Below are 16,354 nucleotides of genomic sequence, written 5' to 3' on the forward strand. Positions count from 1 at the left end.
TGCAAAATGCAAGGCAATGAGGCTTACACTGGATCTTGAAATAACATCTTGGTTCCTGTGATGTCTAAATCAGTAGATCTCTATCAGCAGGCCCTGGGATGCTCACCTCCAGATCTTTTTCATCCATTTCTGAATCTGGTTTGCACTGTAGATTCTAGAGGGATCTATTTAGGTTCTATTTCCCCCCTGCTCGGGTCATGACCCAACTGTGCAGCGCCTTGGGACGTCCTCCTGACGTGAAAGGCGCTTTATAAATGGAATCTTGTTGTTGTTGTTGTTAGTTGTCATATCACTGGTATTGTGAAATATAAGTTTGTAGAGCCAATGCCACTTCTAATTCCTCTCTGGCTGAGCAGTCCACACTAGCCTTGCATAAGTGCTAGACAGATCATGCTTCCACACCCCCACCCCTCATTCCCTACTCCTATTCTCAGATGTGAGGTCAGATATCTGGAACTTATTCCAGCATTGAATTTTTATAGGTTAAGTATTGGTGTCAATGTAATGTCCATGCTAGTACAAGGATATACTCCTACAGATGCTATTTTATTGTCATGGGGGAGTGGTAGAGTAGATGTTTTGGAAGGATGAGATCGAATGGGCCAAAGAGCCTTCTTCATCCAAACCAATCTTGTGATGACTAGTCCATCCCAATGTTTTGGTGTTAAGATGTGTAAGTGAGGTGCTTTTCAAAAGTAACACTTGAGATACATTTTTCCAGATCTTGCTGCACGGGATCCTGACAATGCAATCCTATGATTAAATCACTGCCATAAGACTGGACTTTTCACCATTTCAAACATATCTTTAGAAAAAACGATGGAATGAAAAAAGACCAGAAGAGCATCTTGCCTGCAAACTGTTAGGATGTGCACTCCAACAATTTTCTGAGTTGCAAACAATAATTCTTTCCCAGTCTGTTATAATGTACATACAGAATTTCCATTTCTTTATATAAATAAATAGACTGTTACACCCAGACTTTTTTTCACATCAGTTTTATTATCAGATCTGTAACCAAACTGTATTAATTTTTATATAATAAACACAAGACTGGATTGGCCCTAATTTATCCAAAACAATTTTACACCAAATGCTTGATTATCCAATTGCATACCTAATCTCGTAACTCTGCGCTCACGGTACAAGTTACCTGTGCATTCTCAAAGTTGCTCATAAATTCTGCAAGGTCTAGTAATAAATTACAAGTGGCTGACCCTGCTTATTGGTGGTTCCTATTCACAATTAAGCCATAATTAGTTCTACCAAGCAACACTTTAGACACTGGTTTAGCATGAGATTTGCACAATGTTCAAATAAACCCAAAAAAATCCACTGACATATTTATCCATTAACAGCTGACACCAGCTTCACATTATTGTCTGCTTATCAACATTAGAAATAAAAATGTCACAGTTGACAATAGAAAACTTTGAAACATTACAGGTTGAAATTGTGTACATTAAAGACAGTCACGTAGGCACTTGAGAAAGGAAAATTACCACAAAGAGATAAGGCACAAGATCCAACAAAGACTAAACACAACGTCTTTGGAAGAGGGACACAATTAGCATCACTGTAAGATTTCAAATACATTGATTTCAACATAGCCAGATACGCAAATTGCACCATTCATCACTGTAATTCCATGTCAGCTCCACCACGATTACATCGAGTTCACGTCTATGTTTATTGACAACTATTTAGGCAATTCCCTGCTTAATCATTACACACATTAGTGGTGTAGTCTCCCCCCTTTAAATTAATTGAATAAAACAGTGATGTGCTGCTGCATTGTGTCTGGTCACCTGCTCAGCTCCTGATATTTAACATGAAGTTGAATTAACACAGTTCAATTTCCCTAAGTTATTAAACATTTAACATCACAAAAGATAAAACTGCAAAAACGGCATCTTCAGTCAGCAAACTGGTTGCAAATGCATTATCAGAAACGTTAGGATTTTAGTCCAGAAATATAATGTTTAGAGTAAGTGCATATTGGTAAAATCAAGTTTTAACTTCACTTGGGTTTGTACATTGGAAAAATGCATAAGGGAGAAAAAGGACAGAGCAAAGACTTTCCGAATCATTAACTGAGAGGATTACATCAAATCCGGATTAAATGGTTCAAATTTTCCCTGGTGGGGACTATATGGTCCATTTGAGTAGCAATTATTATACCTGTAGTCTATTGGGGTTCTTGACTTGGGACATCTGGAATAAGTTTAGTGGCCCTGGTTAGTCAAACTAGACAAAAGCCACACCATCACACCTTTTGATTTTTAAAAATATATCTGTAGTTTGTATAACTACTTTAATCAAACACTTGCTTTTAACATAAATTCTGAATTAGGACATTGGCTTTTTACAAAAAAGAATATATTATTCATGAAACAAAGACACCTGTCGTGAACAGAGAGGCAACTTAGCTGCCTTATGCTTACAGACTTTTATAATGCTCAAGAAAGCTGTGGATCATATCCCCAGCTGTCGTACCATATATACTTTATAGTCTTTCAACAACAACAAATTCCACATGTATAGAGCATTTCACTTCGAGAGGACAGTCAGGGATTTGGATCACTAAACTTATCTAGCATAACTTGTCATGTACTTGTTTACAACGCTATCCCTTTGTGTCTCAATCTGTCTCTGATGGGTCTCAAAGTCATTAAATAACATTAAGGATCTAAAATTTTAGAAAGGCGTCACTGTCTAAAATAGGCTGATAACAACGAGGAGATTCATGAGATTTTAGATTGTATTTCCTATACTGGACACAACTATTTATTAAATAAGGTTCAGCTACCTGTAATTAGAGACAAAAATGTAATCATAAATGCAACTTCTTATTTAACATGATTAATATTAAATGCAAGCATTAAGGTGCAACTATAAGCAAATTATAATCATAAGTTTAAGGGATCTAATGATAATGTGATGAGAAAGTAGATGCAGAATAAAAAACATCAAGTGCCAGGTGATTCTCAATAGATGCAAACCCCTTTTTTATTATTATAAATGCTAAATTAATGTTCTCTAATAGATCAGAGGAATTTTAATGGAAAACTTACAGGATTCGCAGTGACTGTCTATCTTTTGTCATGTGAAACCTAAACGATCATGCGGATCAACGGGATGGAATTTCTTTTCAGATTACTGAATCGGCAGGTGACATGAATGTGATATCGTGCATTAAGGAAAAGGTAGCACGTTTCATTGTGGAAGTCTTTACAGCTCAGTTCTTTCCCAGGAGTCCCTTTTTATATGCAAACAGACCTGCAGCCGCTCCAGAGGTGAGGACTGTAGACCACCCGACAAATTTAAGACATGTTGACACTGAAGGCAAGTTTCTCTCCCAGAAAGTCATTTTGAATGGAATTGCAGGGACATCCTGAAAGAAATAATTGAGCCTAGGTTAGGGTCTTGTTCAATTAAAATATACAATGCCTCAGTATTTTAAAGACCATACAGATATGATGACATCTGAAATAAGTTCTCTTTGAATTCATTAATCTGCCCCTCTACCATATGCTGTCATAGAGATGGGATCAGTCTATAGAGAGGTGAGCAATTCCACATGTTATTTTCAGTTTCATCCGTGACTTGTCCTTGCAATTTTCTTGGCCAATTTTCATGCTTCTTGTTTCCTGCTACAGTTTGATGGGGGGGGGGGGGGGGGGGGGAGGAGATGGGGAAGGGTCAGGTGTCAGGTGAGGTATTTTTCACCATGAAATAGATGTTATTCACTCTATTCCAGATGTTGGCAGTGAAATAACAAAAGGGTTTAGTTTCCCCATTTTGCACAAAGCAGATACATTTGCAAAACGATAATGGTCATAACATGGATCTGCTCCCTCCAGCCCTCCCCCACCCCTTAATTTCCATTCCACCACAACTCTGGTGCTGAAACACAGTTGCTTCATTAGCATTTGAAAGGAAAGCCACCTTATTAAAATCTACCCTGAATATCTGAGACAGCATTAAGCCACATCACTTTAATAACTAGGTTATTAAGTGGACAATGCTTTATCCAAACATAGTCAGAATTGCAATCAACCTCCCAGATAAGTGGTGCTTCATGTAGACTAGAATTGTCTAGTCTAGTGTATGCAGAACAAACTCAGTGCTGTTGGCTTCTGTGATATGTTCGAAATCACTTCCCACATCAAAAAAATGAAACACAAGAACATTTTAAAAATACACTTGATGCTGTTGCATCAAATTTTGGTTTGGACTCCAACGGAAATGAAATTACACAGAAACAAAAGATCCTTAAACTTGAGAACTTTCTTTTTAAAAAATTAAATAGAATAGAATATGAGAGAGGGGATAAAAGAAAAAGAAAAACAATCGGATTCAGAAAGGGCGTCAATGGGAAAATCACAGATTATCACACGTGACACACCTTATGTATCGAGGCATTTCTTTCCAGTGCTCACACCAATTGCACCAACCAACATTTTCCCACTCAAGCCCTTTCTTTCATGCTATTATAATGCAGCAGAGAGATTCCTCTCGCTCTGAGTGCAGGACATAAAAAATTAATCATGTGATTTGGGGGTGAAACACTGAGTATTTAGGCAGTGAGGTGACAGGCAAAAGAAATGCTGGTTAAATATGATATTTCATGGGAGGGAGGGAGGGAGTGGGCTGGGCTTCCAAATGGGTGCTTGCTACATGATCAGTTTGATAATTTTAAACCATGTGACTGGTAAACAGGTGAGCAAGCGTACAAATCTATGTATAAGGAAGACAGCACTGAAAAGCAGCTTTGCATCAAATGGTCTAACAACCACTTTCTTTAACATTAAGGGCCAGAAGGCGTACAATTAATCATTTTAGAAATGCATGGAACAATATATTTAACAGGAGCACCCAGAGGTCTTTATTGACCAATATAAAGAGTGACAGGTTAACCCCAATGCCAGCAATGCCAGTTTGCTTCCAGCAGGCAATAAATGAGATCGCAGACAGGACACAGTGTGAAGCATCAGGAAATAATGATCAATCAGGAACTCACCACAGACGCTGGCTCGTCTTGCCAGATCTCACATTCTGAAATAGTCCCCATTTTGTGCAGAATCTGGAAGAAAAATGCAGAATTCTCTGTCAGAATAAACCCTAGTAATAGGTCTGGATGCAGTGACAGAGGCTGGATGAAAGCTACAAGTGGGTTGACATTTACTGAGTGACTCCTGTTATCAAAGACTACTAAAAGTGACAATAATGCCAATTCACATGAGCATGGCTACATTCTAATGTGGGGAGTTAGCAGTAACTCTCCACCTTTCCGCATATAGGTTCTAAAGCGTAAACTCCTTCTGTGAATGATTAGCAGCTTAAGTGAAAATATGGCTGTTTGTGGGGCATTGCTATGCACCAATTGGCTATCCCATTCGCTTGTCAAGTACACAGTCACTTTACATCAAATCCTGTGAAATGCTTTAAGACATCCTTCTGATATGAAAGGCGCTGCGCTAAATGTAAGGAATATTATTATTACAGTTTGTACATAATTTTTATGACAGCGTAAAGTCAAGTGCTAGTGTTAATCTTCCCAAGATTGTATATTTTGCAGGTGATCAGTATAAGTGCAAAAAACGTGCGTCAGCTGTCAGAATGGTGCAAGACCCTCCCCTTCTAAAGGACAACAAAAACAACAAATGACCCTTGTATAGCGTCCTTCACGTCGGAAAGACCTCCCAGGATGTTGGACAATCAGGAGTTTTGGTTCCGAGCTGGGAGTTGGGGTCAGAAGGGGAGGGCAAGGGCTGGTGGGTGTGGGAGGGTGGCCGAAGGCACGATCGAAGAGGAAGGTCTTCAGATGGGAATTGAACGAGGCAAGAGAGGGGGTGAGGCAGAGGGATTGCGGGATAGAGTTCCAGAGTGTGGGGGCAGAGATGCTGAATGCCCGACTGCCACTGGTGGGGCGGGAAACACGGGGGACCTGAAGCAGCCGGTGTCTGCCAATCGGAGGGAGCGGATAGGTTCATATGGGGTCAGAGAGCTAGGGCAGGAGCAAGACCATGGAGAGCCTTGAAGGTAAGACTAAGTGTTTTGTACTCAATTCTCTGAGGAATGGGGAGCCAGTGAAGCTGGGCAAGAACAGGGGTGATAGGTTCCCGGAGCCTGGTGCGGGAGAGGACACGAACTGTGGAGTTCTGAATAATCTGCAGCTTGTGGAGGGAAGAGTTGGGAAGTCCAGTGAGCAGGCAGTTGGTGTGGTCAAACCAGGACATAATGAAAGCCTGGATCAGAGTCTCGGCGGCCTGCGGTGGCAGAGGCGGGCAATGTTGCGGAGGTGTGGAAAGGCAGAACGGACAAATGTTTGACCTGTAGCCAATGTTGCCCTACAACAGCAGAGCTGAGATCAGCATGATCCAGCGGGTGGACACACACTCTGCGCCATGGCTCGCTCCTGCTCAGCGACACATGCTAGAAATCTGAAGCCCTGCACTGCTACGTTTCACACACTGGCACTTTATTGGCGCAAAACATTTCTAGTGTTTAGAGTCAGCACAATATTGGCATTAACTCAGATAATAAAACAGTTTTTCATTAAAAAAAAATTAAAAAACACTTTTTGGACACTCAGTTGTTTTTATGACCATTCCTACAATATGATCCACTTTGTTCATGTTTTCTTCTCCCTAAGCCTAGTCATATCCCTCTGGGTGGGCAGCTGTTCCTGCTTCACATTGGGCAGAGCTACACTGCTCTCCCATTGCTGCTATTTCCACTCCATGGGGTTTTATGACATTAAAAGTGATTTATGAACAGGCATAAGGACTTGCATGAAGGCAGTGAGTGTGTCTATTTTATGTGGAGTGTTCAAATGATTTAAAAGCTAAACCCCGCTACACATTTACTTAGATCCTCACATTTCAGTGGCAGAGCCATCATTCCATTTAGAGTTTCACTGGCCTTCAAACATCGCACTATGGATTTCAATCATACAGCATTATCAAGAACACACTTGGATTGCTAAACATCTGTAAGTTAGGCCAATAGATATGTCACTTGTTTACGTTTTAAAAATCTCCTAATGGCAACACATAGACAAGTTCCAGATTTATTAAAACTCAACAAATTAGATCTCACATATCTAAATATTTCTTAACAGAAAACAATGTTCAAATATTGCCTTTTTCAACTCCTTTTTAGAGTGCTCAAATCATTCAAAAAGTAATGCCATACACTTTGAAGCGCCTTGAGATGTCTCAAAGACATGATAAGGCACTATATCAAATGCAATCATTATTCTTATTTATTTGGCATGCAGTTTCGCAACAAAGCTCATACTCGATTTAGAATTTCCCTGCATGACAACTACACAATGGTGCAAAATATGTGCAAGTTGTTGTTGCTGCTGCAATTCTTCTTCTTGCTTGCCATCATTTGTGCCCTGTAGGTCTACATTCCCTGGGATCGAGGTTGTGCTAACTTTGTGTAAACTGTTATGTGTAAAAGGGGTCACGGGTACCCTTAACTATGAGTAATGAGACATGGCACAAACTATGACACATTAAACTAATAAGCAATGATAAGGTTAAAGAATTAGGTGTGATCTTCTTTGATTACTAACTACATAATTAAGGTACCCATGATTCCCTCAGTACATATGTGATTGCACACAGTTAACACAACCCGCAAACTAGACCCCACAAAATGTAAATGGTTTAGAAATGAGTTGAAAAAAAACTAACCAGAGCAAATAGCTTAAAATCATCTTAAAAAGAGTATTTGCCACTTCAAGAAAGGGCAATGAAAAGAAAATACAAGCAATCTTTTTAATGTTATCGGAAGGAAGGAATTGATCACGTCTAAATATGATAATTGTTAAGAATGATGCATATTTCATGTGAACGCTATAAGAGATGCTATCGAGTTTCTTTTTTCCAGTTTGACAATGGGAATTGATTTGCTGCAACCTTGTTCATCTTCATGTTAATCATTAACCAAACCTGAACAGGTCAAATTGCCTGCATCACAGGATTTTGTCACAAATTGCAGTGGTCAGTGGAGTTAAACGGGTTGTATATTAGAAAAGGGGAGCTTGTGCAACATCAAATTAATTCTTTCATCGAAAAGGTTAACTCGCAGTGAACTGTTCCCATAGACTCACTTGATAGTGGAGCACTGGCTGCATTCCCCAGCCTAGAGCAGCAGTGAGGTGGAAAATCTCCTTCCCTCTCAGCTGAAGCAATGACACAGAAATAACCTGGTCAATGGACTTCACCAGCAGTCAAAATCTCTGATGGTGGCAGGAGACTGTCACAGGAATGGAGGAATCATGGTACTAGAGGTTTGTTGACAGTCACAAAATCAAACCACATAAAATCATAAAGAGAGAATATAATTTAACCAGTGATCTGCAGGCTTGAGACTAACAGGTTTTGTGGGAAGTTATGACTGAGTAGTTAATCCGTACAAATCAAGTTAAAATCATATAAACTAATAATAATCCTTGTAATTGATATAGAGCCTTTCACGTCAGGAAAAAGTCTCAAAGCGCTTCACAGGACCTACTGTAAAGTGAAGCGAATGAATAAATGACTAGTTTTATCTGAGGAATTGCTGGCTAGGATATCGGGAGAAACTCCCTTCTTTTCAAACAGTGCCATAGGATCTGTGACATCCACTTGAGCAGGCAGACAAGGCCTCATCTTTATTGTCTCATCCGAAGGACAGCACCTCCAACAATTCAGTACACCTTCAGCATCATATCGGCCTAGATTATATGACATTAATGTTCTGACTTGGAGCATAAACCCACAACCTTGTGACTCAGAGGCGATAGTGCTGCCAACTGAGCCAGGTTAATCACTGATATCCTGATTGCAAAGTTGACCTGTGTGAATCCCATATCTTGAATGTACAATAATATTCCTGGAGTTTATTGCCTCCGGTAGTGATGACGAGAGGAAATCTAGATTAATATTCCTCCTTCCCAATCTCGGTTAACATGGGGGTGAGTGCTCTGTGCGTTTGCAACTAAACATGTCCAAAGCTCTGCTAATTAGCATTAATTTTTAATCCTATCAATACTTAGGTTTGATAATGTTACAAACTGCTCCTTGACTGTTCTTGAGCTGTCCATGGGGTGGTCAAATACTTTGTTTTTGAGTGGAGGCCAATTTGATTTACATTTATACCAGAGCTAATCAATATTCTGGGATGGGCTCTGGTGCCAATCATTTCAAGATCGAATGTCTCACGGCAGATGTATACTGAATTTCACGGGGATTCACTGGGCTTGAGTGAAGGGAATTTGTTAAACTGGCTTTCAGATAATGGGCATTTTGTCCCTTGTGGGCTAAAACACAGCTCATGTTGCTCTGCATTCTGGTTAACAATCCCACAGATTCAATTAGTCATTCATTTCAATGTTGTTTGTGGGAACGCTGCTATGCGCAAACTGGTTGTCATGTTTGCCTGCAAATACACAGTCACTACATTTCATAGTAAAATCCCACTTTGAGGCAGCTTAACAAAGTGGTAAGGTGGAATATCAAATACAAGGATTATTACTATTATCCTGCTATGAGACGATTATAAAGTCTGTTACTCTGCTAGTGTGCTTGGGTGATCATCATGTGATAGGAAGCAACAACACTACACCGTTTCCCCCACTGACTCTAGCTGCACTGTCTACATGTCTTTCCAACTGTGGAAAGGTAGAAAAATTAAATTCATGCTTCACATCTTGGAAACAACTCTTGGTACTTGAATTTGCACATAAGCAGTTATGTCCTTGTTGGTGATATTGCTGCAAATTTCACCTCAGAGCAAACAGTGCAGAATACTAGCCCCAGAACCTCTTTATTTGCCTGTACAGGACCTGAGGTAACCCTGTTCAGAAATCTGTCATTCATACCAATTATGTCCATTGTAGACTTTGAACGACTCGCATTGATTGATTCAGGTTCAGCTTTGGATTTACAAAGGTACAATTAAGATGAGGCCTCCTGATACAATAACAACAAATTACATTTGTATTGCATCTTTTATATCGGGAGGACATCCCAAGCGCTGGACAGTCAGGGATTTGGACTCGAGCAGGGGGTTGGGATCAGAGGGGGTGGAGGGCACGGAGGGTGGGAGAGTGGCCGAAGGCACGGTTGAAGAAGAAGGTCTTGAGATGTCCTTTGAAGGAGGCAAGTGAGGGAGCAAGGCAAAGGGACTGTGGATGGAGTTCCAAAGAGTGAGGGGGGGACATTGAAGGCCCGACCACCAACGATGGGGCGGGGCGGATGGAGGATGTGGAGGAAGCCGGAGTCTGCTGAGCAGAGGTAGTGGACAGGTTGATATGGATTTAGCAGGTCACAGAGGTAGGAAGGAACAAGGCCATTGACGGCCTTCAAGGCGAGGATTTTGAACTCTATCCTCCAGGGGATGGGGAACAAGAGGAGCCAGGAGACGGTGGGGGTGATGGGGTCACAGAGCCTGGTACAGGAGAGGACACAAGCTGCAGAGTTCTGGATGATCTGCAGCTTGTGGAGGGAGATTTGGAAAGGCCGACAAGCAGGGAGTTGTGTAGTCAAGCCTAGATGTAATAAATGCGTGGATGAGGGTTTTGGCAGCTTGAGGGGAGAGGCAATGTCAGAGTCGGGCGATGTTGCGGAGGTGGGGGAAGGCAGAGCGGGTTATAGCATGGATATGGGGTAGAAAGGACAGTTGAGGGTCAAACAAGATGCCAAGATTCTGGATTGACTCAATGAGGTGGAGTGTGCGTCCATGGACAAAAAGCAAACAGGTACAAAGCGCGAGCAAAGGCTAATGGAACGTTGACCTTTATCTCATGGGGGTCGGAACAGAAAAACAAGGAGGTGATGCTTCAGTTGTACAGAGCTTTATTCAGACCCCATCTGGAGTTGTGCATTCGGTTTTAGACACTGCACCTCAGCAAAGATGTACTGGTCCTGGAGGAGGTATGGCACAGATTCACCAGAATGGTAATGGGGATGGAAAGGTTAAATTATGAGGATAAGGTGCATAAACTTGGTTTGTATTCCCTGGAGTTCAGAAGGTTGAGGGGTGATCTAGTCGAGGTGTTTAAAATGATGAAGAGACTCGATAGAATAGATTTAGAGAAACTATTTCTTCTGGTGAGGGAATTCTCCCATAAGGGGACATAAGCATAAATTAGAGCTACACCTCTTTGGAGTGAAACCAGGAAGCATTTTTTCCACACAAAGGTGTGCAAATCTGGAATCTTCTTCCTTAGAAGCTAGTGGATGCTGAGTCAATTGGAACTTTTAAAATTAAGGTCAACAGGTATTTGTTAGGTAACAATATCAAGGGATGTGGAGAAAAGCAGAGAAAATGTAGTTCAGGTACAAATCAGCCGGGATCTATGTAACAGGCTCAAGGGACTGAATGGCCCATGTTCCTATGAGCCCGACTCAGGAAACGCTACACTGTGGATAAGAGTTAAATTAGGGAAACAATTTAGCATTGTAAGTAGACTTGCCGTTAAACCACAACTGCACAACAAAAGAACAGATTAGGATAGATAGCAATACACCGAGGTGGTATTAACATTGAAAGGAGGAAGTTGAATCACAAGTTAAATCCCCTCAATTTTCAGCCTTCTATCTGAAAGAGGACATTGCTGTATTAGAAAGGTTGCACAGAAGTGATTGAAGAATTCTGCTGACTGAGCTCACTGTGCTACAAGTGGTTAGAACACTTGCCTTGCAAGCGAGACATTTGGGTTCAATTCCAGGCAGGGTAAATCCTTGGGCAAGTTTCCTTACTCCACACGCCTAATAATAATCCCTCCAAAAACAAAAACGATAATAAATTGGTCACTTTCAATCCACGACTGTTTGTGGGACACTGCTGTGCGCAATTGGCTGCCACGTTTCGACCACAAATATACGGTCAATTCACTTTACAGTCTATTCTGTGAAGCGCTTTGAGTCCTCGAGAAGACGTAAAAAGTCCTATATCAAATGCAAGGATTATTATATTATTATATAACTTCTTTCATCTTTGCACTGAAGGTAGAACACAGAATAATATTAAACACTGGGAGCTTTCTCTCAGTGGATTGCTATGATTAATTTATGTGTCTATACCTTCAGTACAAAGACAGTTGAATCAGCAGTTATTTAACAAAATTTTTGAGAGGTTATAGACTTGAACATTTGGTAGATTAAGATGTGTTAAGAGTCTGAGGAGCACAGTGAATCTAAAATACTCCTAAAAGGGCAGGCAAGTAACCAACTAAGAGCAGCAAATTCGCTGGTTTAGTAAAGGACTGAAGTACCAAAGGCCTTTTGTGTTCTTTATATTGTTGCAGATTATTTTCCTCTTGTCTTTAAGTAAAGTGACATTAACAATAATAATCCTTGCATTTGGTATAGCGCTTTTCACGTCTTCTAGGCGTCTCAAAGCACTTCGCAGAATATACTGTAAAGTGAATTGACTGTATATTTGTGGACAAAATGACATTGATGTTATTATAGTTGCTATACATTGCAAATGTGTCTTACAGCGTTTTTCCCCCCATGAGAGGATGATGTCGTTCCTAATGTTTCTTAATTCTAAACAGGATTACAAGAAATTAAAAATGTAAAATTCAAAGTTCAGGTTCCCAGATTCTGAGCTCCCAGTTCATTCAGCAATCCATCTCCTGTTATTCAGAACTGCAGCCAGCAACAAGGGACACAAACTCAAACAATAGCAATGTCAATGTGTTGACAGCAATTATACAGCAGGCAGGTGGATTTTTATATCTCGATATGCCTTGAACACTGCCTTTATAGTTTGATAGGCTACTACAATAGAAATCAGTGCATTTGCCAAAGGAGAATAAACAGTTCTCTTTAGGTCATGCGGTTCATTGAGATGAAAGGAGATTGACTGCTGGAAACACATTTTCTAGTGCTATTGGCAGATTTAGCTGTGGTCCATTAAGTGAGTGGGTTTAACCAGGATTGAATGAAACTATATTATGCGCTATGTGTAATCACATATGTACAGAGAGAAAGATTTGGTTAATTACATAATTTGATTAATTGCATAATTAAGGCCACCTAACCTTTTCTCGAACTTGCATAATAGATCCCAGTATCGAATTTTGTTAAAAAGAGACCATTCTTCCATAAGGAAAACAGCTTCAAATTATTTATGACTCATGTGAAGAAATTTGTATTCCTTGTGGGAAGATAGAAATATTAGTGGTTTGGGAATATTTGGAACTTTCCACACATCATTAAGCTATTTCAATTATACAGACAGTAATATTCAGCAAGGATACTGGTAATTTTAGGTGCAAAAAATAGCAACAATTTACCCTGCAACAACTGCAATATATACTTTCAGTTTTCAATCTCTTACATTTATTTATGTCAAATTTAATGTTTTCAACTAAAGCTAAAATGTGCACAACAAAATATCTAACTGTGGCCCTTCACTGCCCCACGTGCAGTATTGGTTGGGGCAGAAGGAGTGAGAATGGACTGGGTCAATCTTGGTGCAAGCACGGGAAGAGTAGGGAAAGGGTGAGTGTTTTTCTTCATTCAATGGAATAACATAAATTAATGTTACTGTACATGGATACAATTGCTCTGCCCGGGCTGCTTCTCATTATTTCTTGGCTGAGCTGGTAGATAAGAGAGCCCCAGGACAGGAAAATGCTCGACCTCAGGGAAATAAATTCTATTATGCTTATTTGGCCAAGCACCAACAAGTGCAGATATCATCCACTCAGCCTGGCCTTTGCTTTTAGCCTAAAGGAACCATGACATGCAGAACCATGTGTGGAGGCAGATGAGAAAAACGAACACAGACACCAAAAGTAGTAACAGCAACACAATAAGTAAATCAATATAAAACATAGTTGTATCTAGCCAACTGGCAGCCGTGCACACCTGTGTTTGTCTTGGATGTATTGGCGGCAGTTTCATGGGTTGGTGCTTTTGATACGTGACTATTAAGTGAGTGGCCCAGAAACACAGAGACAGATGACCTCTGTAGACAGGCAGTCTATTGCCTCTGCAAAAAAAAGGATGTGAAATCTGCCGGAGCTTTGGGAGCTTTTAGAGGCCATTTGCTGCTGAGGTTACATTATGTAACAATCCAAAGCATTTAATCTCTTCTTCCCCCCTCCCCCAATCCAGCTATTGGATCTAACTTTTAAACAAGGACCCCCTGTAACATGGAAAAAAAACAACTTGAATTTATACATTACCCTTCACGCAAGATAGTGTCTTGGAGTGGAGGAAGGGAGTGAGAACAGCATGAAATGTTTGAATGAGTATGTGATGGAAAATATTCAGAGTGCTTTATAATGCAAATCCAGAGAAACTCACAAATCCAGAGGTTGTCATCTGATAGCCAGTCAGCAGTGGCTTTCAGTTCCCCTCAGTGAACACTGAGGTATTGAAGGAATCCTTGATACCTCAGGACTCCATGGTGACAGGAAATGCATTAATGGTATTAATAGATTTAATATTCAATAATTATAATACAAATTACATTTTTAATGAGTTTAACGGCAGCAAAAACTGCATTTCAAGATTACTTTTACATCAGAAACCAATTTATTCTGCATGCGCTGATGCACTCCAGATTAAATTTAAGTGAAATGGCAAATTAATTCTGACATGCATTACGCACCAATAATAAAACTATTTATTTATCTCTGCTTAATTAAAGCTGTAGTATACTACAGGAGGCATTTCAATTATTTTATCAATATAGTGTATATTGTTCAGGCAAAATAAAATTTCCTGCAGAATTTCAGATGCAACCTCCAATTCGTACTTATCAATTTTCCACCATTTCTATTCAGTTGTACCAATCTTTAAACAGTATTTCATCTCTCTTTCTTTGCCTCACAGATTACAAGATCACAAGATTGCTTTGGATTACGAAGGACCTGTAGCCCATCCAATCTCATCCTTCCAGAACACTCAGTTTTCTCCCATCACAGCATCAAGCTGATTTTTATTGAAACCAGTGCCCTGACCTGTCACCTTTCCTGACAACTTGTTCCAGCCGCTAATTACTCTCTGCGTGAAGAAAAAGTTCCTGGTGTCTGTCCTGAAATTGCTCTTTATAACTAAACCTGTGACCTTGTGTTCTACTAAATTAAAGTGAAATGAGTGAGTAGCCAAGTTCTAAACTTAGCAAAAGTGGGTGCAAGGTCAAGTGCCAAACTCTACCTGAACCTCATCCTTCGTGCTGTACCCATAGGAAGCATAAAAAAAACAAAATTCCTCATGATTTTAGCTTTATAATCATTAACGTCAGGACTACTATTCTGTGTTTTTGATCATCTTTCCCTTCCCCAACCTCTCTTGGCTCCATTCTCCAGCTCCAGTGCCAAAGCAGTATTGTTAAGGACTTTGGGACATCCTCCAAACAGGAAAGACACAATGTAAATGTAAATTTGTATTGTAATTTCTATTGTATTCGTTTTAAAATTTAAGACCGTACAGAACTTTGAAAACAATTCTTAAATTTATCACAATTTGGAATCTGCTGCGGAGAACAACAGCTTCCAAATTGTTCTAAAGAAGCTGTAGGAATTTCCAGGCCTCTGCTGAGGAAACTCTGAAGGCTGCTTTTGTGAGGCCAACTATCTGCACTCTGAAAAGTGCTCAGCTTGTGGCACTGACACGCAAGCATCACTCTCAGTGCACTCGCATGTTTATGTTCTATGTTCAACAATCTCATAGGCGGAATTCCTTATGTCTGGCACTTTAAACAGCAGCACCAACAGGCAATGTCCCAGCAGGAAGGGCAATTACGCTTTAAACCTTTTTAAAACATGTTTTCCCTGATCAACTGCTACAGTAACAATGGAATAACAATACTAATCTTTGGATTTGATATAGCGCCTTATCATGTCTTCGAGATATCTCAAAGCGTTTCACAGAATTTACTGTAAAGTGTAGTGACTGTATGTTTTGTGAGTGAAACGTGGCAGTCAATTGAGCACAATAGTGTCCCACAAACAGTTGTGGATTGAGTGACTAGATTACTATTTTTTTTAAAAAGGGATGATTACCCCCAGAAAAGCGATCCACCAATCGACTAACAACTGGGTTCCTACTTACTGCTAGGTAAACCGAGGCATGTGTGTGGAGTAAGGAAACTTCCCTCAGGTTTTGTCTTGCCCGGGAATCAAACCCAGGTTCTCTCGCTTGCGAGGCGAGTGCTCTAACCACTAAGCTACAGATCTTTGACCAAAAGGAACAGGGAACACGGTATGAGGACAGTGAGATGTACACGCACATACACACAGACTTTAAGAGGTTCTTTTCCCAGAAAAAAACACTGGATAAATCTCAGCACTGCACATCAGACAACTGTGCCCCCAGCTGTTTACCTCCAG

At 40.3% G+C, this 16,354-nt stretch overlaps 1 protein-coding gene across 1 annotated transcript in view; it reads right to left on the minus strand.

Annotated features, from left to right (window-relative positions):
* Positions 1-982: 982 nt before the first annotated feature.
* The window catches only part of mao (monoamine oxidase), a 77,343-nt gene continuing 61,971 nt past the window's right edge, over positions 983-16,354 (minus strand). The window contains exons 14-15 of the mRNA XM_007901666.2: positions 5,024-5,086; positions 983-3,394 (exon numbers count right to left, since the gene is read on the minus strand). Coding sequence (XP_007899857.1) covers positions 3,239-3,394; positions 5,024-5,086 — 219 coding nt within the window. The 3' untranslated portion in view covers positions 983-3,238. The remainder of the gene's footprint in view (positions 3,395-5,023; positions 5,087-16,354) is intronic.

The sequence above is a fragment of the Callorhinchus milii genome, unplaced genomic scaffold, assembly GCF_018977255.1.
Source record: "Callorhinchus milii isolate IMCB2004 unplaced genomic scaffold, IMCB_Cmil_1.0 Scaffold4, whole genome shotgun sequence".
Lineage (NCBI taxonomy): Eukaryota > Metazoa > Chordata > Chondrichthyes > Chimaeriformes > Callorhinchidae > Callorhinchus > Callorhinchus milii.